Genomic DNA, 21,997 nt, shown 5'->3' with positions numbered 1-21,997 from the left:
AAGATAAGACAGACTCTAAAGACCATGTTTTTTTCTTCCCTCTGTTCTTCATCAGCCTCTTGCAATTTATTTTTCTGTGAGACAATGACTTATTTTAAAATTAATATTTTTGTATTACATTCCAGAAGTTAAAATTATCAGCAAACGTATCAAAAATCAGGAATCATGAAATGCACAGGCAAAAATGCATTGATAGCATGATTCATTCTTCAAGCAAATTTAACAAACTTTTGGCCTAAAAAAGGGAACCTATTGCATACCATTAGAAAAAAGGAGTTATGTATCTATTAAATGACATCTGTATGATATATATCTATCTGTTCTTTAATCAACAGGTGGAAATAAAATTAGTTGCCAGTAGAAGACTAGTACTGTGCAAAACCTTTTGAGCTGAAAATGACCATTCCAATTTTACCAGGAACATTTTGACATTCTTCCAGATATGTTCTGCATTTGAAACATCTATGGTTTAAGATCCAAATGTGGCTTTTTTTGAACTTGGAACATTCTACATTGCTTACAATTACACCAGGGCATTTCCAGCATATCAAAACAATCATTTTTCATTTGAAATGTTTCCAATTACAAATGCTTTGTCTACCACTCTATAAGATTCTGTATACCATTTACAATTCACAGTATTGGCATACATTGTGGCTTTCAAAAAATGAATATAAAAATTATGGAATTCAAATGTGGAACAGAAATTATTCAAGATCATATAATAGCCTAGTTCTTCATTATTTTTAGGTGATATATCAGCAAATGAAAAGATAACATAAGGAGGAAAAAAAGAGGATTGTACTTTTTTAAAGATAATATGATCTACTCATACTATATACACATACATAAACAAAGGCCTTTGAAGAAATAATTCTTTTTTATTTATGACTTTATATTATTTAATAAAATACAGACTTTATGCTAAACAATTTCACTTTATGGCAATTATAGTCTTTCAAAGGGGTGAAATATTCCTGTGCATAAAAGTAATTTTGCTTGCAGTAATTTGACTTCTTTTGCATAAGGAAAAAGAATTCATCTCTGTCTCAAATCCCTTGTGAAGCTCCTCCAATTTAAATTCTTCAAATTTTACGTTTTTTCCACTCTGGCTTGTCATCTGTTTCATCTTCATCAGATTCTACTTCTGCAAAAACTGTTTTCGGCTGGGTTCTAAAAAAGCATGAAAGAACAATAATGATTAAACAAGAGCTCTGCAGAAGTGTTCAGGTTTGCTCTTAAAATGAGAAAAAAAACCTCCTCCCAAATAAATATTCCATCACTTCTTTACTGATGGATTACAAAATTTCTGCTCTCATCTACCAAAATCTGATTTTTACCTGGATTATAAGTAAAGGAACATATGAAAACATACATCAAAGACATGTATATACCTCACAAAATTTATTAATATATTACTGGGATCTTGTATTTTGGCAACTGACAGAAAAAGGCTTATACAAGTAGAAAAATATCCTCTAGATGAATATTTGCACACTATCCTAATAACTACTTTCATATGAATATAAATTGAATCCACCTGAAAAACTGAAGACACTGAAATCCCGATCAAGATGTCACTGCATATAAATACAAAGTTTACATTTCACTAGATAAAACTACATCTGCTCTTTATTCCAGAGGACATTTTCCATTTTACTCAATACTTTAAGTATAGCTTATAAATTAGTAGTAAAGAAACTCCAAACAGTATTAATATAACCATATTAAGTTTATTAAAGACAATGAAATCAATTACTTTTTAGGTATATTTCATATTAAGGTTTGAAAAAATCTTTGGTAGTATCTGTTACTTTATGAACCTTAGTAATCAGATTCTTCAAAATTCAAATCATGTCTATGTCTATATCAATGGTTCTCAACCTGTGGTCTGCAGACCCCTGGGGGGGCACGATTTCATCACAGGGTGTCTGCGAAGGCTTGAAGAAATGTTATGATTTAAAACTTGAGTTAAGTCTTAGTGAACTGTAGCCACGGTACATGGCCACCAAGGGTATTCAATAAGGTTGAGAACCATTGATCTATATCTTTCTGAATATTAAGTTTACTGTCTTGAACTGCCATTTTTATGCCCCATGCATCAACAAGCTCTAACTTGTCTAAAAACAACAAAAAGGTAGCTACTTTGTATAATTTTAATATTTTTCTGTGTAATGTGAGGATATCATTCCATTCCGATCTCCCATTAGTACCAATTTTCCTAAGAAAAGCCCATTAATATGTCCATAAGTTTTATATAGAACATTGCTTTAGCTTCATTTGGGGCATAAATTCCCAATATCAGAGTCTTAACCCCAAGTAAATTAATTTCCACCCTAACATAGCTGCTATACCCATCAATGAATATATGATCTGGTTGTAATTGAGGTTTTATGTGCAAAACAATTCCTTTTCTTTTCTTTTTTGTTCCTGCTGAAATAAATTCTTCAAACAAAAATTTTTAAGCCAAATATTTTATATCTTCTTTTCTAATATGTGCTGCTTGTAAGTAAATTATACCTTGTTTTAATTTTTCAAATAATGCTTTTTTTTCTCTTTTGAGGAGTTTTTGTTCCATTTATATTTTGTGTAACACAATTGTAATCAGGCCAAAATTTTAGAAAAATGAATACCTGTAGCACATAATTCAATATTATCTCTGTTATTTTCTTGTTGCATTTCTGGAGGTATTGAAATGGAATCTTTTTCTGTTTAAGACTATCAATCAGAAAGAAAGACTCTTTTCTCTTGCACAGTATTCTAATCAGAATTTTTTCAAGCACAATTGCATCTGTATTATCAATCTTCAGACTTGTATTAAAATGTTACTGCAGAACTTGGTCTCTTGCCTTCTTCCTGACAAAGTGTACCAGGACATTCCTTGGAACAGGGGTTTCACACTCGCAACGTCACGTGACATGTTGCGACATATCACAACTTTTTTTCCATTGCCAGCAATGGGGTGGGCACGGTTTTGCCATGATGCATCTGGCCCGCAGGTTGGCAGTTTGACACCCCTGCCTTGGAAGATTTCTTAATTTTGCAAACCTTGTATTTATTCTATAAACTTTGTCAATTTCTGCCTCTGTATCTTCTTCATCTATTCCCAAAAATTGATAAGACTTTGATAACCTAATATAATATCCTCACCAAAATCCTTTGGAATTGCTCTAAATCTCAAGTAGAATTCTTTCTCTCCCAGTTCTAGTAATACCGTATTATCTAAATCATATCTGTTTATACCTTCTGCTTTACTTTCTAAAATTTCCACTTTGTCATTTATTTGACTTTTACATATTCTATTACTTCTACAGATTCTTCCATCTTCTTTAAATTCCTTTTTCTTTCATTCTCTCTTCAGGAGCTGCCAACATCTTATCCAATTCCTCAAACATTTTCTGCAACAATTCTAGTGTAATTCCTTTTTTTTTTTTTTGCAAGTTGCTCTAATGATCTTCTCCTCCTTTTTCCTGATTTTGTTGCTTTTTTGACTGTTGCCATTCTAATATTGTAATCCAAAAGTGAAAGTAATTATGAGGTAAAAAGTAAAAGGCAAGTTGCTCACCTTTTTTTCTTCCGCTTTATCTTTCTGTATCCTTAATACTTTAGTCTCAATTTGCACTCTGTAGTTATAGTCACAATCAGTTTGTCTCTTTTTCTTAGCTTCTTTGCTATCTACACTCTTTAGTATTAATCAAACAAGATTCTCACAAAAGTCCAGTCCATCTATTTATTTAGTTTCAATGTTTCATAAATACTTTTGCCAAAATTAATCCTTTAAAATCACTGTCCTCTTTAACCATTTAAACTTTCGTGCATCCAATTCTTAGTAAGCTTTTTGCTAGAAATTTAAATCCTTTCAAAAAAAATTCTCCTCCTCTTTTAATCCAAGAATTAAGTAGCTTTCTCTTATCATGCCAATCAGAAGATTTCTCTTTAAGCATAGAATCAATTTACAGTTACAATTGATAGTGATTAAGAAAATGAGGCTTTTGCAAACTTTACGTCCATTATAGGCTGCATTGCGGTCATGAGCCTGGCTGAAATTTCTTGATGTCCAGACATGTGAATCATAGATCAACTACAAAAATTTCAGTTCCTGCAGTCTCTCATTAGAAGCAGATGGGCAATCTCATAATCTTTCTTTATCCATAGAGGCTCCGCTGGCCAGAACTCCTTGCATGAGGGCCAGTATTAGCCAAAATGCTATTCCCCTTCTTCAGATCTTCACATTTAGTTCACCATTGAATCTCACTTGAAAACTGATAAGAACCAAATCCTGAAATTGCTATTCAACGGCTATGCTTTCAGCTACACAATCTGTACCTTGTTTATACATTACCCAAACCAACAATAGGTAATCAAGACATGGAAGCAACTTTCTGTATGGAGGTTTTCCAGTACAGAAGTTTTTAAAATAATTAATGTCCCATTAATTATTAAAATGCACTTGGTAGGGTTCTTTTGCAAAAGCAAAAAAAAAAAAACTTGGTCCAGGAAAGTGGGTGTGCTCATGCAAAGTAAAGTGTTTGATTTATAAATTAATACAGAAAGATAAAGGCAACTTTCCTGTTCCTTACCTTTACATCGTACAAGCCTATGCAAAAGGAAGGCTGTAAATTCCTTATAAATTTTATGTTCTCTATATTTATTCATTTTTAATGTATACATTAATGTATTTAGCTAAAGGGGAAAATAATTCATGAGAAGAATGGCTGTATAATGTATTTAATCCAATTTTTGGCATTCAGATGAGCTCTAATTTCAGTGTTAGATGGCTCTGATTCCTAACTAACCCTTCTCTAATTCCATCTTGTGCTTTCTCCTTTTTCTAACTTCTTTTCCATCCTCACCATCTCCTGCCTTCTCCTTTTTTTCTTTTAATAGGGCTTCACTCAAGATAGTTACTGGTGACTGACTTTTGATCAGCAGAATTTGAAGTAGGCTCACAACCTCTTTTTTATGCTTTTCCTGCGGTGTGTAGTTTATAAAACTTTAGTATTCAAGCCTGTTTTACAGTACTATAATCATAATAGCTTCAAAATCCAATCTGGATCGGTCACCAGGATCAGAGGCTTAGTCTTCCAAGCTTTTGGACTTGTGCTGGAGTTCATCCTCAGAGAACTTCTCCCTCCCCAGAATCTCTCACGCATTCCGGTAGAGAAGTTCCCTGAGGACTGGCTCCAATACAAGTCCGAAAGTTCAGAAAACTAAACCTCTGGTCCCAGTGGCCGACCTAGATTGGATCCTGCAACATTATCCTGGGACACATATATTTGCCTTCATTCAGAATAACTTCTTTGCTATCACATTGCAGGTCCGTGTGACGTACAATACTAGTTACTGCGCTAACATTTCTCACCTAAACATTGTCATCTGATATGTAACTGAACAAATTAGACTTGCCTCCTCCCAATTCTTACCCATCTATGTTGCTAACAAGAAACCGTAAAGTGAACTGCCCTCTTGAAACATATAAGACTTCTGAATTCTGACTGTGGGCTTCAGGGAAGGACGATCAACAACTGTTCAATGTATTATTGTAAAACATCTGAGGAAAAAGGTTTCTGATATGTATAACACTCCCACATTTACAAAAACAAATGTTTGCCCATGGAGAAATTAACTAAATATATCAAGACATTTTAGTACAACTTATTGATACTGTTAACAATTTTCTGCAAACTATAAAAAAAAATGGAAGATGGTATTTTTAAATAGATATTTTTCTTATATTCAACTTCACCAGAGTTTAAGGCATATTATCCAATCTCTGCTTTATAAAATGTATATATTATTATTATTATCATCATTATTATTAATATTAATAATAATAATAGAAGTAGTAGTAGTAGTAATAGGCTCCTTGGGTGCAATCCCAAAACAACTGGAGCACCACTTGAACACCATTGGCATTGACAAATTCGCTATTAGTCAATTGCAAAAGGCGGCCTTACTAGGAACTGCTTCCATCCTGCAACGATATCTGTAATACCATCAAACATCCACATCTGCCTATCCCAGGTCCTGGGTAAGGACTCGATAGGTAGAGAAAATGCCAAATCCAGTCTGAACATCTGGCTGACTGTGCGATAGTCGATAATAATAATAATAATAAAGTTGGAAGGGACCTTAGAGGTCATCTAGTCCAACCCCCTGCTGAGGCAGGAAACCCTATACCATTTCAGACAAATGGCTGTCCAGTCTCTTCTTAAAAACTTCCAATGTTGGAGCATTCACCGCTTCTGGAGGCAGGTTGTTCCACTGGTTAATTGTTCTGTCAGGAAATTTCTCCTTAGTTCTAGGTTGCTTCTCTCCTGGATTAGTTTCCACCCACTGCTTCTTGTCCTGCCTTCAGGCACTTTGGAAAATAGCTTGACTCCCTCTTCTTTGTGGCAGCCCCTGAGATATTGGAACACTGCTATCATGTCCCCCTCGTCCTTCTCTTCATTAAACTAGACATACCCAATTCCAGCAACCGTTCCTTATATGCTTTGGCCTCCAATCCCCTAATCATCTTTGTTGCTCTTCTCTGTACTCTTTCTAGAGTCTCAACATCTTTTTTACATCGCGGTGACCAAAACTGGATGCAGTATTCCAGGTATGGCCTTACCAAGGCATGGTAAAGTGGTATTAACACTTCACGTGATCTTGATTCTATCCCTCTGTTAATGCAGCCTAGCATTGTGTTGGCCTTTTTGGCAACTGCAGCACTTACTTGGAATATGCTGGGGCAACCCAGTAGGGACTTTCTTCTGCTTCTTTTGCATGCCGCAAAATAGCTTCTCGGGGATTGCTATCATCAGTTTTATCCAGTGCAATATTCTTTACTATGTATGACGACAGAGTACCCCCGTGAGTCCCAACACGACCACCACGGCCTAATGAGAACAAAGAAAAAACAGTTGTGAAAAATGTAAGAGCACACAGGATAGCCATTAAGCAAATATCTATATATACCTACAGATATAAAAAGGTGAATATCCTAGTACATCAGCAGTTTCAAACTTTTAATAGTTTATAGTTTATGCTTGCCAAGTTGATTTGATTTTCCATAATAAAAGTCACTATTGCTCTCAACTCTTCTTTGATTAGATTGCACCTAGAATATATTGTCTAGCTTTAGCACCCCCTTTTAGGAAGGACATGGATAAACTAATTCAGGAATATGGACAGAAAAATGTATAAGGAATCAATGGAGAAATTGGGTATGTTTCATGTGGAGAATAGAAATTTTAACTTTAAGAGAAGCATAGTAGCTACATTCAAGAATTGGAAAGACTGTCATGTAGAGAATTCCAATATTGCAACTATAATATTATTTATCACAGAAATAGAATATATTTTATGAATCTGTTGCTACTTGTAAGTTGGACACAAGTGGCATATACATGGATTAAATAAATAAACTAGATGGGGCAAGACTGTTCAGAATTTTTCAAGAAGACAAAACTAGAAAAAAATGGGATTAAATGTGAACATGAATTAAAACAGATGATCTTTAGGAAAAATTCCACAACATTAACAAGTATGCCACAACAGAGTACAATGTCCTACTAGATGGTAGACTCTCTTTTGCAATAGATATTTAAATAAAGATTGGAGGGACATCTGTCCAGGGTGCTTTAGTAATTGGATTTTGCATGAGAGAAAGCTGAATTAGATAATCTCCCATGTACTTTACAACTTTTGCTTTCTATGATTATATGAAATAAGCATCTAATGGTTTTTACAGTATTTTGCTGATAGCACATTTCAAAAATCTGGTTACCAGGTCCTGCTACTGGAGGTTCTGGTTTGTGAGATTTCACAGGATCCATTCTGTCCTTTTCCAGCTGTTTTCTTGTACTTCGCTGACGTGGTTCACGAAACATTGGAAGTGCATGAGCTTCAGTGGATAAAAAAGAAAACATCATATTTAAAAGCAAAGAGCTTTAAATGTTACACAAAGTCCATCATTTTGTTTTGCCACCTACATGTTGCTTATGAAGTGAAATTCTTGAACTAGACAGATAGTCTTATAGTTTTCTAGACGTAGAATATTCAGTTGACTAAGGCATAAGGTCCAGGCATGGGACTAGTGTAGAATGCCTCCAATGTCGAAGGAATTAGTTTGTACAGTAGAAATTATTAAGTATAATCTTGCTCTGAGAGTACACAAAATATTCTTAAGAAGTTAACCTAAACTGTAATTTTAAGGGAACCTGTCTCAAAAATAATAGAATAACAGACTTAAAAGGAACCTTGGAGATCTTCTAGTCCAGAGGTCCTAACCCCCGGGCCATGGCCCACAGCCTATTCAGAATTGGGCCATGTGAGTGACTGGCTGGAGCCCTTGCACAGCTCAACTTGCACAAGTGGCGGGCCAGTGGGCAGTTACAGGTATTGGTGCTGGCCCATTGCTTGCACAAGGGCTGCGTGCATGCATGCATGCCAGCCTTCTATTTACATGGCCCAGTTTCTCTCTCCCCCCCCACCCCAGCCAGGCCATTAAGCTGCAAAGGTTGGGGACCGCTGTTCTAATCCAAACTTTGGTCTAGTCCAAACCTCTTCACAAAGTTTATATTAGTTTAGAAAGCCAATGTAGCATAGTGGTTACCAACACCAAATTATAAACTGAGAGCCTTTATAATTTAGCCACAAAGCCAAATGAGAACTTTGGGCCAGTCACTCCTTCTTAGCTCTACAAAGAATGCAATAGTATAAAACCACTTCCAAAAATGGCAAGAAAAATCCAGGGGCTTGTCCAGGTAGCTGCTGAAAGTCAAAATTGACTTGAGCACCAACAAAACAAAAACAGAAAAACAAACAAAAAAACCTCTCTCCACTCCCTTCAAATATTAAAAAAAGAGGATTTTTGTTTCATACTTCACCCGTGTGTACAAATAGCAGAGAAAAACAAAAGCATTTTCAAATTAGGGAAAGGTTTGGTGATAGCAGTAAAACCAATAAATTCCTCAAAGAATTTCCAACATTATTGTAATTATGCTCTAATTTGGAAGAACAAAAGATAAAAACAAAAGTTATCAGAGTCTGGGGGTTATAAGCCCAACACATGCCATAGCAATAAGCTACTGCTGCAAGCAAGTCCCCAGAAATAGGAGGAAGAGAGGAATCCCTTCTTTCAGGCAGCCTTTTTGAGAAAAATTGATTTAAGTATTGTGTCTTAATTTAAGGCAGCATCTTTAAGGCAGAATATTTAAGGCAGCATCCAGAAAGGAAAACACTGCACCTTTAAAAGAGATATAAAACTGGATCCCATGTATGGTCTCCATTGTTTGCTAAACATAATAAAGTATTCCAGTAAGGATTAGTAGCTGACCCTAAAAATCAGGCTAAAGGTTTTGGAGAAGATTCCATTTTCTGATCTTATATTTGGGACAAATTGAGCTATGTCTTTTTTAAAAGCTTAGCACATAGTGGTGGTACATGTGGTTGAATAAAGTTACCCACTTCCCTCTCTTCCTCCAAACAGCTGATAAGCCACTTTAGTTCTTTTTGAAAAGTCTTTCATGACCCTTTGTATTAGGGTCTTAATACATTAAGATAAAACATTCTATACTTATTGAAGAGGTTCAAAAGGAACCTACGTGTTATAATATAATCTTGTGTGAGAGTCTCTGCTTGTCTCTCTTTTCTTTTAGTCTTCACAACACACAGTTTTGCTCCCCTAGGGATGATACAAGGATTAAAAAAAGATTACTATAAATGCCGTAACAAAGGAGGAACATTTTATCATACATGGCAAAATTACTCTCCAAAATATTGGAAGAAAAGCATCCAAATATTTAGAAAGGTCCTAAAAATAAAATTTGAACTGAAACCACAAATAGTCTAATTAGGTATAATTCCAGAAACCATAAATGAAAAATATCACAATTTACTAAGATCTGTGTTGAAAGCTGCAACAACAAATTTGGCACAAGATTGGAGAAGAGGAATTTTGCAGATTGGGGATTTTGCAGATCAAATTTGGAGAACATGCAGCAATGGCAAAGTTGACAGTATATATCCATAAGAGGAGTCCAACTAGCTGAAAGGAAGAAGATTAATGTAGATTTAAAAAACCATTATGTTAGTTATGCCAGATTGAGAATATGGAATAGATAGATACCTCAAAACACTGTGGTGTGCTTTTAGCACAAGAAGCACTTTGTCAACAAGACATAATAGGCAAACACAAATGGGTAATTTATCATGAGATACTATGATTTTGTCAGGGTGAATAAAATTAAGAGAACAACTGATGGCAGAGTGATATAGTTATCAATGTTTCTTTTATTTAGTTATTAGAAAGATTTAAAGTAGACATAAGAATTCTATGCTTTTGATCATTGTAGGACTGAGTTTGAAATAGAAATTGTATTCAAAGGTGGCACAGGTAGTTGCTAAACTATATCAACTTTTACTGAAACTTGAAATAGAAGAACAAGTGAAAGAATCTATAAGAAACTGGGCTAAAATATACAGAAGGATCAATGGGAAAATATTGCCTCCAGAAGCGGTGTCTGCCTCCAGAAACAGTGAATGCTCCAACACTGGAAGTTTTTAAGAAGAAACTGGACAGCCATTTGTCCGAAATGGTATCAGGTTACCTGCCTGAGCAGGGGGTTTGACTTGATGACCTCCAAGTTCCCTTCCAACTTTATCATTATTATTATTATTATTTGGGGTTGAAATTATTGAAATTTATACTAGGTTATAATCTAAAAAAAGATTTTTTATAAAATGATGTATAATTGATATATATCCTCAAAGAAATTGTCTAGAATATATAAATTTACATTAGAAATGTGAACAACAAGAAGGGACCTTTTCATGTTTGGTAGACACATAAAAAGCTAGGAAATTCTGGATTTACATATACTCGCAGATTCAGAAGGTTTTAAAGATTAATATACAACTGAGACCAGAGGTTCTTCTTTTGGGATTGTTAAACAAACAGCTGAGAAAAAAGCCATGGAACCTTGTATTATATATGATAACTGCAGCAAGATTATGGTATGCACAAAAATGAAAAGAGAGGGTACTACTCATAATAGAGAAATGTTGCTAAAGATGGTGGAACTTGCTGAGATTGCTAAATTGACTTCTTTTATCAAATGCAGTATTTACATTTATTGCTGACTGGTAACCTCTTGTGGACTTTTTGCATAAAAAAGAAAAAAATATGATTTATGATTAGACAAGAGAGAAAGAAGAGAGTTATGCTTTGACCATAAAATAAGAGATAAATTTATAATTGTGTTTGTAACTGTAAGATCAGAAACTATGTACTTCTTTGTATTTTTTCTTTTTTTTTCTTTTCTAATTTTCTTTTACCTTTTTTCCTTTTTTGCACTTTTAACTTTCTCTTTGATTTTGTTCTTTTTCTCTTCTTTCTCCTACTTTATATTAGTTTGTATTGTTTTTTATAATTGGTTGGTCTTTAAAAAAATCTTTAATAAAATAAATCTCCCCATCCCCGACTCCAGGAAGGAGGCAATGGCAAACCACTTCCCAAAAACCTTTCCAAGACTACTGCAGGGACTAACCCAGACAGTCACTAGGTGATTGTTGTTGTTTTAAAAAAGGACTGTGTTTTATTAGAAGACCTGAAAGACCAGATTAGGGACAGATCATCATGGAGAAAAATTTATTTATGTGATTGGTAGAAGTCAACAACGACTTGATGGCATGTAATCAATCAAAGATTATAGATGGATATATGCATGGACTTAACCTGTTTTCAGTGGTTAGGTTAAAATGGTGGTGGTTTGCACCATCTTAGAGCAAGAGAGCCAGCTTGGTATAGTAGTTAAGGCATCAGGCTAAAACGCAGGAGATGGTGAGTTTCGCTCTCACCTTGGTCATAAGGCCAGCTTAGTGACATTGGGCCAGTCCCTCTCTCAGCCTAGAAAGGAAGCAATGATAAACTACTTCTGAAATCTTGCTAAGAAAACTGCAAGGACTTGTCCAGGTGGTCGCCAGGAATTAAAGGCACCAAAAATAAAGAACAATTTCTTTCCTTATTTAACAGATTTATAGGTCACACCAATTTCAACTGAAAAGTTGGACCGTTTGTGAAGTATACATAATGAGAATTAGGATTTCTACACTTTTTCCAGTTGTGTGTGCAAAAAGAGACATTTGGGAATTTACATTTCTGTTTTTGTTTGGCTATGGTTAGTTGAGTCATCTGGACTAATGAACAGTGGTAATAATTACCACCGTTAGTTTCAAAGAAAGTCAGCTTCCATCTGTAATTAGCGAAGCTGGCTTGTTTAAATTAATCATAATTTTAAGTCTTTCTACAGTTTATAGTTTCACAAAAGCAAAAATGAATGCCTCTGAAGTTCCTCTCCTCGGCTAAGCTAGGTGGAAGAAAACCAAAAATCTGTGATTTTAATGATTTAAGTAAAAACATTCTACCAAGAGTAGCCAAAATGTGGCCTTTTATTGACACAGAATTTGCCTAATAATTTCAGGAACCAATTAGTGTATTTTGGAAATTGATGTCCACACATAAAGTTTTTGAGGTTAAGAAAGACTGCTCGAAGGCAGCTTTTCTCAACCTTGTCCCCTTGAAGATGGGTAGATTTCAACTCCCAGAATTCTCCCAGAATTCTTAGAATTGAAGTCCATCCATGTTCAAGGGGCCCAGGCTGAGAAATATTACTTGAGGTCTAGGAGATGTCTGGGTCATAATATAATCAGATATAAAAGTATATACTTTGAGCCAAGATGGAATCTTCCCCAAGACCCCATCTTAACTCTAAGAATCCCTGGCATTGCAAAGGCTTGAGAGATGGTGCCAGGTTTACTGACCCAACAGCTTTCTGAGTTGCGGAGTTTTAAATGATGGACTATCTGTGAAGATCTAGATTGTCAAAACAGCTTTTCCTAATATGATATCCTCCCTGCCTATGCAAGGGTTGATAGGGCCATACTGAAAATGCCTGGAGAAAATCAGACAATCATCAACAAGGTCTATTATTTATATTTCCTATGGTGTAGCACAGAGCGAGGACTAGGGGTACACAGGGAAGTAGGATCAAAAAGTTGGAATGACTGTGTCATTGAAGACTTGACCTTTTTACATGTGATGCATGAATGCAAATACGTTGGGGCTTCAAGAAGTTACAGTAGCTATCTTGACCACTTCCCCCTGCAGAAAATTGGAAAATGGTAGGCTCTCAACAACTAAGATTTTCAACCTGATGCTATGTTACAATTCTTCTTAAAACTTTCCACCCTTTCACTTACAGAATCACATATGTGGAAAGTTGTTTTAGATTTGTTCCCATAGTTATGAGTCTAATTGCCCCATAAGCATTTTTTCTGTTTTACTTTGAGATGAAAAGTTACATTTTATCCTGTAAAAAGCACTTTTCTACCCTCAGGGAAATGAAAGGGCTATAGAATATTTCCGCAATGGTTAGAATACTACAAAATGACAGGAAGAAGTTCAAATGTCCAAATTCAATGATGACAGAAACTTTTACATTAAAAATGATGAGAGTGGGGGGGGGAATCATATATTTGACATTTTTCATTTTCACATTGACTTTTTGTTGTAACATTAATGAGCAGGGGCTGCAAAAACAGTGAGACAGACCAGAAATCTGTTTTTTTATATATATTACTGTCTGAGTAAAGAGCCCAGCTGCATAAATATATTACACAAATGCATGTTGAAAAAAAAAACTACCTGGGAATCATACTTTTACCAATTCAGAGACAATCTCTTGGGTGCTGCCTTTGCTGCTTGGAGAAAAAAAAATTTCCCATTAATGCTGAAATTAAAAACAGTAGTTGTATTCTGGATAATAAACTATACGTGATTTAATCTCGAAAACCAATATTAAAACATAATTTTCTATTTTAGACATAATGGGAAATTCTTTTTTATAAAGTTATCAGGCTCACAAGCACCAAAGTCAAATGGGGACAAGAACGCTGGGCCTGGACAGGATATTTAATTCTCAGTTTAATAAATCACCCAGCAGATAGAGCTGTTGTTTTTGGTTCATTACACTGGTGACACTTCTGCAATTTTTAGATGCAGCATTCCAGAAATGTTAATACAGATAACGTTAAGTTCCAATGTATTTTTGAATCACAAATTGTAAATTTTAAAAAGAACGCAAACAGATTTCAATAGGATCTTATCTATCTATCTATCTATCTATCTATCTATCTATCTATCTATCTATCTATCCATCCATCCATCCATCCATCCATGAAATCAGATCACAATACAATAATTCCTGGGGCTTTTATAAAAGCAGTGGGGACACGAGTTGTTCTGCTGGGATCTGAGAGATGATACTATGCAAGGTGGATTAATGCATCCTACTATAACGTTTTAATTGTTATTGAATTTTTTATTGTGGCTTATTAGCTTTGTTTTATGATTTTAAACCAGCAGGGGTCATAACATTTTTGTCACATCCAAATGAGAAAAATAAATATATTTACTACCTTTGACTTTTGAACGGATCGTAATATACTTTTGCCAATCCATTTCCTGTTCCAACCATGATTTGATTCAGTTTAGGATGCCAGAGACACCGAACGACACTCTGAAAAGTGAGATGGCAATGGAAATCAACAGAAGATCTGGATACACAGGTTTTCAGTCCCAATAAAACAGACATGGGTATTCTGCAGCCCATGACCCTGTCTGGCCTATGGTGGCAGGCAATGGCAGGGAGAAGGGTGGCATCAGGGGCAGGAAGGCAGGGCAGCACCAGCAGCGTGTGGGGCGGTGGTGGTCCTCCACAACAGTCCCAGTTTCTCATGCAGCCCCTTGAAAAAAATCAATTGCCCAGCCCTGCAATAAAAACTTGTCACAATTGAGGCTTCCTTAATCTCCAGTTAGAATTATTTCATGAGGAAATGACTACAACAAAGAATTCTGACTTCCATACCACACTAATGAATATTAACAGGCGGTGATATATTCAGCTAGATATTTTCTCCAGTATGCAAGGGGGATTAGTCTGCAAAAGTAGGGTAGTTCTTCAGATAGTTCAGAACTGTTTAGGACCCTAATAACACAATAGCAACAACATGAAAATGGCTGCCGCTGCATAACCTTCAGCAAATGCCACAGAGAAATCTGGCCACAGTGATTTGCATTACTTTCAGCCTGCATTTGGCACTCTTCATTCTGTGCCCTCAATAGAGACAACCACATTCAAAGCATGAATCCTATAATGTTATTTAGGAAGATACAAAATATAGATTTAGTTAACATGTTCATTTGTATCTGGACTCTTAACAGTGCAGAATTTCCTCTTAACAGTGAAGAGACAATTGGTCAGTTTATTAGGAGATAAGAGATACAAGAACAATTATACAATAGATGTATTTCTGCTTCATTGTATTATGCATGTATTTTGTATGTATGAATCGGCATTGTTCCTAGTGTTCCTTTTCTTCATTATGCTGTCTTTCATTTTTTTGCTATCTTGTGTTTGTAAATATGGCAGAAGCCTTTTGCCAAATTTGGGATATTATTTATCAAAACAAGGTTGAGGAGAAAAAAATTATTCTTATATCTGAAATGATTGTTTCTGGTTTGCTTTTTGTTTTATTTATGTGTATTTAGATTTAAAATTTGCCACATTTCCTGGCAGTGCACAACACAAATGTTTTAATATACAAACTATATAACGAGCATAAATAAAACAACAACAAAAAGTAAATAGATCTTTATTTCATTCTTGCCAATTGTCTCTTCCTCGTCCCTTCTATTTGTTTTAAACCATTGTTAATAGTTTGTCTAGTTCAAAACAGGACAGCCACTTTGGTGTAGTGGTTAAAGCATCAAGCTCAAAACTGGAAGATTGGGAATTTAGTCCTGAGTTAGGAGCAAAGCCAGCTGAGTGACCATGGCCAGTCCCTCTCTCTCATCCCTAGGAAAGAAGTAATGGCAAGCCAGGAGAACTGTAGGAACTTGTCTAAGCAGTCACCAGGAAACAAACACCTACTGGAAGGATTCCATCATCCAAAAAATATTCAGCATAGACTTGTAAATAGATATAAGACTAGAGCTTCTATAGTATGAAAAAATGAAAAAATATAATGTAACCTATACAGTACTCATTGTTAATTGTTCCGGGAGGTGCGATGAGTACCAAAACCGATGAGTACTAATCAATTTTTTCCCATAAGGGATAATATAGTGAGTCACAAGGCACCGATACTGACAAGTTCTAGCTTGTGCATTGAGTACCAAACAAATGATGAGTATCGGGACAAAATTTTCATGTCAAAATGTGTTGAGTACCAAATTCAATGAGCTTCAAAGCAGTTGAGTACCAAAGTACCACCATATGTCATCAATACTGCTTAATTCAGGATTCCCAGTTAAAATCTCCAAATAAAAGACATCAATAGTAACAAAGCTACTTATCTTTTGAGATTAAAAAAATCCAAATTGTCATACTTTTCCTTGAGCTGGGCTCTCATTTATGTCTGTTTGTAAGCATGAATTAAATGCTTTGCTTTTTTCATTTTTATATTTTACAACAAAGCTCCAAATGAGACAGCTGTTGCTTATATTTCAACTGCACCCAAGAGACAATTAACTGAATTAGAGTTGTTGCAAGTGCTATAATTAAAAGCCAGTTATAAGATTTGAAATACGTCTTCAATCAGATTTTGCTTCTTGCCCAAAGTCAATATACAGAGGCAATTTTGTGCATTTTTGTTTTCACAAATCAGCACAAAATGGTGAGCTAACCCTTGCCCTTCCTTCTTAATTTGTAAACTTGAAAATTCTCATCTTTGACTAAAGGATTTGTGAAAAACATCATTGATATTTGAAGGTAAAAAGTAAAACATTGTAACTTTAGAAATGCAATTTTCTTTAAAAGCTTTTCACCATTATCTTTAAAGAACATAAAAAGTGATTCTTACATTTGAGGATAAGTTCAGGCAAACTAAGATAATTGATTATGGGCTATCAATTTGGTGTCAACAGATAATCTATCCTCAGCCTGGGTCTTCAGGTCTCCCAGTGAGATACCCACCACCACTGCAATTAGATCCATTCATCTTGCTTCTAGCAATTCTCTTCTTATTTCTCCTTCCACATTTCCCAGCATTATGTCTAAAGGATCTGGTTCTTCACATAATACATCCAAAATTTTATCATCTAAACCTGTTCACTTCTCCCCCAAGTGAGAATTCTGGATTGATTTGTTCTGCAATTCATTTATTCATTTTTCTTGATTTTTCCTCCCAAGATTCTTCTACAAAGTTCAAAAGCATAAATACTCCTTCTGCCTTGCTTCTTCAAATTCTATACAGCATGCAAAATTCTGATCTTGGTTGGCACAGACAAGTCACAGCATCTGAAAATATTTTCCAAGACTGTCATTTATACCCTGAGAAGTGCTAGTCTTCAGGGTATTTCTTGACTCTACTTGCAGAAACAATGAGTCCAGGAAAATTGTCAAGCATGAGTAAACAGCCAATGCCTTTTGGGGATGAATGACCCTGCCCAAAGTATCTATTACAATTGGAGCTATTAGCATGTCATGCTGTCTCTTCATGAACAATTGTGCTGTCTTGACAGATATTAAAACTTGTTTTGCCCCATAGTCTTGAAGCACCAATTCAGAACTTTCATACCATCTCTGGCATAGCCTGAATTTGTAATGAAAAGCTGAGCAGCATTAATATACTAATAACACCTTACTCAAAACTGATGGATGGAGCACTGAGTCTTGAGGAAACCTCCAGTGGAGCCAGGGCTCAAGTGTTTTTAAGCACCACTATCTGGAACCATCAATTTAGGTAGGAGGAGAACCACTATAAAATGAAGCCAGTGACCACCCAACTCTTGTAGGTACACTGGAAGGATTCCATTGTCAATGGTACTGAATTCTACCAAGAAATTTAATAAATACAAAAGGGACCCACCAAACCATCTAGGTCTCAATAGTCACCCAACAGCACAACCAGTGTTATTTCTGTCCCATGGCCAAGCTTGAATCTGACTTAAAATGATCCAATATTCTGTTTTTTTTTCTAAAATTCTCTATAGCCTGCTCCCCATTATTTTCTCAACAACATTCCACAAGAAGGAAATTTGGAGACTGAATGAAAATTTTCAAGGTAGGTAGCTTAATATCTTCCATGAATAGAGTGTTATCTCGCAGAACCAACTGCTCACCTGGCCATATGAAGGCAAATATCTTTGATATATTTCTCTCTTGAGATTCAAGGATATATCAAGTCTGCTGATGGCAGAGGTTAAGCCATTTCCATTTCCTCAAGCTCCACAAGCTCAACAAAATCCCACATTATCACATATGAGATCATCTCTTACACTACAGATGCCTAAACCCCAAATAGGTAAGAACATCTTTAGCTATAAAACAACTTGCAAACTCATTTAGACACAGATGCATACAATCTTTGCATATAATAAGCAAGATGTAGGATGCTTCACCACTCTTATCAGCACAGTGTAGATTTGTGCATAAATATTACCAGCTGCTTCTTAAAAACAGATCAACTGAGGGAATTGATTTGCAAGTGTGCTAGCATCAGAAAATGACGCTGACTCTAACCAGAAAATAACTTATTATACGGATTACATTAAATGTGCCTTCCTTCTGACATTGTGTTATTTTACTTAGGGGAAAAACAGCAGAATCAACATTGTATAATGCAGAAAAGGGGAAATAGCTTTTCCCTCTGTAGCACAATAAAACTGCATCAGCATATAGATTATTTTTTACTTGGGGGAAAATTGTCATTGGAGACAGTCACACACATTCAGAAAGCATCCTTCCAAGAAAGCTGGCATAAATTTAGTCCTAAATGCTTTGCACAAGCCTAAGATCAAAACCACTTACATTTCTTTTTCACATTTATTGGCTTCCACTTCTGATTTTAGTTCCACATTAGAAAATAAACTGGCAAGTAATAGTTCGTGATTACCCTGGAAATCCAATTTAAATTAATTTAATGCTAAATTATACAAGAAAAGTAATGTACGGTATATGTTTGGCATTTAGAAATTTGAAAACAAAAGGTGCAAAGATGGGGAAAGAAAACCCCGGGGAAGATAAAAAAGATTAAGCAATGGCTGAAGCAACAAATGGTTTGCATGCAAAATGCCTCTAGTATTTCCAGTTCTAAAGGATCCTGTGGGATGAATGTGGGTAACATTTTGACTGCTGATGACTATCTAATTATTGGGGGGGGGGAGTGCTGGACAGAACAAGATAGTTTGGGAATTATTTTAGGGTCCTTTTTCCCTGTATAGATTATATAATAATTGTATTGACTGTGTTCATCAAGACAGTCTTCTTCATGTTCTTTGCATTGTTCCCATATCGCAGGGTCCACAAATTTACATTTTGCCCTCCACTTTGTCTGGTATGCAGCATCAGTAAGGCTTACACCTACCCCTCACATGTCTTTATGCAGGCAATTTCCATTGGTTGATTACTATGTTTATCAAAACAGTAATCCATGGGAAATAAATCAAAGCTTATTACATTATAGCTGGACCACAAACTAATTGGATATATTTTTTTAGCCTAGAATAAAATATGGCTCTAGTGACAGAAAGCCACATCACCTATCTTCTGTGGCAAACTACAAGACTGAAATTCAGTAGTATAGTCATAAACTTGGACTGGTGCCTCATTGGACATTCAGGTCAAAACTAGTCCAAGGTTCTTGAAGTATCAGACTGTATGTAACACTGGTAACAGTTTCTGATTTAACTCAATGCAAAACTCAAATTCCCAATGTCTCACTGCTGGTTGGAATGAAGGATATTTCTGTATTCTGATTTTTTTTCAGCTTCTTCCTTTAAGTATCTGTCCCATACTTAAACTTTTAGAATACATCAGTAAAGTCTGCATCATGCTGAGGTTTCAATATTTGAAAAAGTCTTATGTCAACCCTGATGCAACCCCCCCCCCTTTTAAAGAACAAGCTAAACAATTCATGACAAATATAATGTAAACCTAGAACTTGAAAGATCTCATAATTGAGAACTCACTGAATTTATAATGTTAGCTACTACTGAAAAAATGTACAAATGGAAACAGAATTTGACTTTGAAACCTAGGTAGTACTGATTAGGCAGTACTGTGGTCCATATTGAGCCCATGTGACTGGGAAGAGACTCAATTGTAGTCTAAAAGCAGAAGTTCCCAGGTTTAAGCTTTTATCTTCCTAGCTGAAGGAAGAAGGGGCAGAAGAAAATATAAAAAAATTCTCTGCATGTGAGCCATAGAAAACCTCTGTGAACAATAAACAAACCCAGCAGTTGGAAACATGGATTCGTTTATATTCATAAGCCAGAAATCACTACTGCAGTCATTTCATACTATTATATTTTTTGATTTCAAATGAAAACGCATCAACGGTGTGATGAGCTACAAACTTTCATTAAGTTTGTTTACCTATTTAACAAATGTTTTGATTCTTTTAAGATGGCAATCGGTTTTCCCAATTCTTCCACTAAGTCACATGAATGGTACAAAATTGACTGGTTCATTGGTTCAAATAAATGAGACCTTCTCTATAAGGAGTTTATGAATGAGATTTAAAGCTGCCATAGCTACCTATATTGGGAAGATGTGTTTTTAAGACTTATCTCTCTCTGTCACACTTATACGTTTGGCCTTGGTCCAGGTCAGGTAAACAGTCTGAAGATTTAAATCATTGCTGAATGCACAAAATACATAGCTCAGCAACTCTGAAGATTATACAAGATGTATACTTTGGATCCATATAAACTGAGATAAACAGAATTACAAGTTTTTTTGTGCTATAATTCTGATTGAGCTTAGCATAAAACTGCTGCTGAGGTTTCTGACCACAGGAGTTATAAATCAGGATGGATATTTAATCATAAGATTAAATCATCGGATTATATTTCATATCATGGAAAAATAAAATATTGTAGAAACATTTTCATTGCAATAAACCTAAATATATTCATTAATTTGGACTTATTACAAATTTGTTTTGCTTGTATCATGAAGCGTGATATTGGTGGTGAGAGAAGTATGGATGTAAGTCTAGGTAACAAGAAGCCCAATTTTGGGTTTTCAGAAGCTTCTCCATCCAGGAGCTTCAATACTTTTGTTGTTGCTGTGTCTGTCAAATCAGTCTTGATTCTGGTTGACTACACAGACAAGTCCACATAGTTTTTTTTAGCAACATTTCATTACCATCTTCCAAGGTGGCTGACCAAGAGAGAGAGTGGCTGACCCAAAGTACATAGTTACCTCCTAGGTCTACCACAAGATCTAGAACTCAGGATTTCCCACTCCTAGTTCAGTGCTTTAACTCCTAGATCAAACTCAGCCTCTTAGCACAAATTGTGTCCCTGATATGTTTAAAAATAAAAAATAATAAATGTGTACGACACATCCTTTCATGTGCAGGTTTTTAGGTGGCTTTTTGGCAGTGCGCATTTCAAAATGAAGATTTCCAAAATTCCAGGAGCGATAAGGATGTGGGCGAGAAATCCAGTCCTATCAGGTTTTCATGCTCTATGGGAATAAAGGCAGCAAAAAAACTGTTATCTGTGAGAAACGAATCCAACTGAACTGTTGTAAATGGTTGCAGAAACCACAGGGCCACATAATCATAGCAATATAGGTCAGATAAAAGCCAGCCTTTACAAGAAGAGGTAGAAAACTGTGCAACTATATGAAAACTGTTTAACATCCAACTGGCATTTCTAACCCTGAAAGTATACAGTGTGAGGCTATTGTAAAGATGACAATTTCATGAAAATATCTGAAGCGGAGAATGTAAAAAGTAGTACTGGCTGCACATTACGGAAGTAGAAGTCCATCACATCTTAAGGACACTACATTGAAGAGGCATCTTATTGGCATCCAGGCTTCCATTCTCAGACTGAGTAATATAAAGAGCCATTCCAGAGAAATTCTGTCCTGTCTGAAAGAGACACTAAAGATAGGCAGTCGACCTTTGGCCAAATAACTCCCTAGAGTTTGGGGGA

The 21,997-nt window shown here is 35.5% G+C and overlaps 1 protein-coding gene across 1 annotated transcript in view; it reads right to left on the bottom strand.

The window, feature by feature from the left end:
• Positions 1-861: 861 nt before the first annotated feature.
• WDR70 (WD repeat domain 70) overlaps positions 862-21,997 on the bottom strand; it is a 118,604-nt gene continuing 97,468 nt past the window's right edge. Inside the window, exons 14-18 of the mRNA XM_039347924.1 lie at positions 14,464-14,564; positions 9,591-9,670; positions 7,772-7,888; positions 6,719-6,881; positions 862-1,173 (exon numbers count right to left, since the gene is read on the bottom strand). Coding sequence (XP_039203858.1) covers positions 1,086-1,173; positions 6,719-6,881; positions 7,772-7,888; positions 9,591-9,670; positions 14,464-14,564 — 549 coding nt within the window. The 3' untranslated portion in view covers positions 862-1,085. The remainder of the gene's footprint in view (positions 1,174-6,718; positions 6,882-7,771; positions 7,889-9,590; positions 9,671-14,463; positions 14,565-21,997) is intronic.

Source organism: Crotalus tigris, unplaced genomic scaffold (assembly GCF_016545835.1).
Source record: "Crotalus tigris isolate CLP2741 ecotype Arizona unplaced genomic scaffold, ASM1654583v1 scf7180000018103.2265978, whole genome shotgun sequence".
In the NCBI taxonomy this organism is placed as follows: domain Eukaryota; kingdom Metazoa; phylum Chordata; class Lepidosauria; order Squamata; family Viperidae; genus Crotalus; species Crotalus tigris.
The sequence above is the reverse complement of the archived record's forward strand: the minus strand, read 5'-3'. Positions and strand labels throughout refer to the sequence as shown.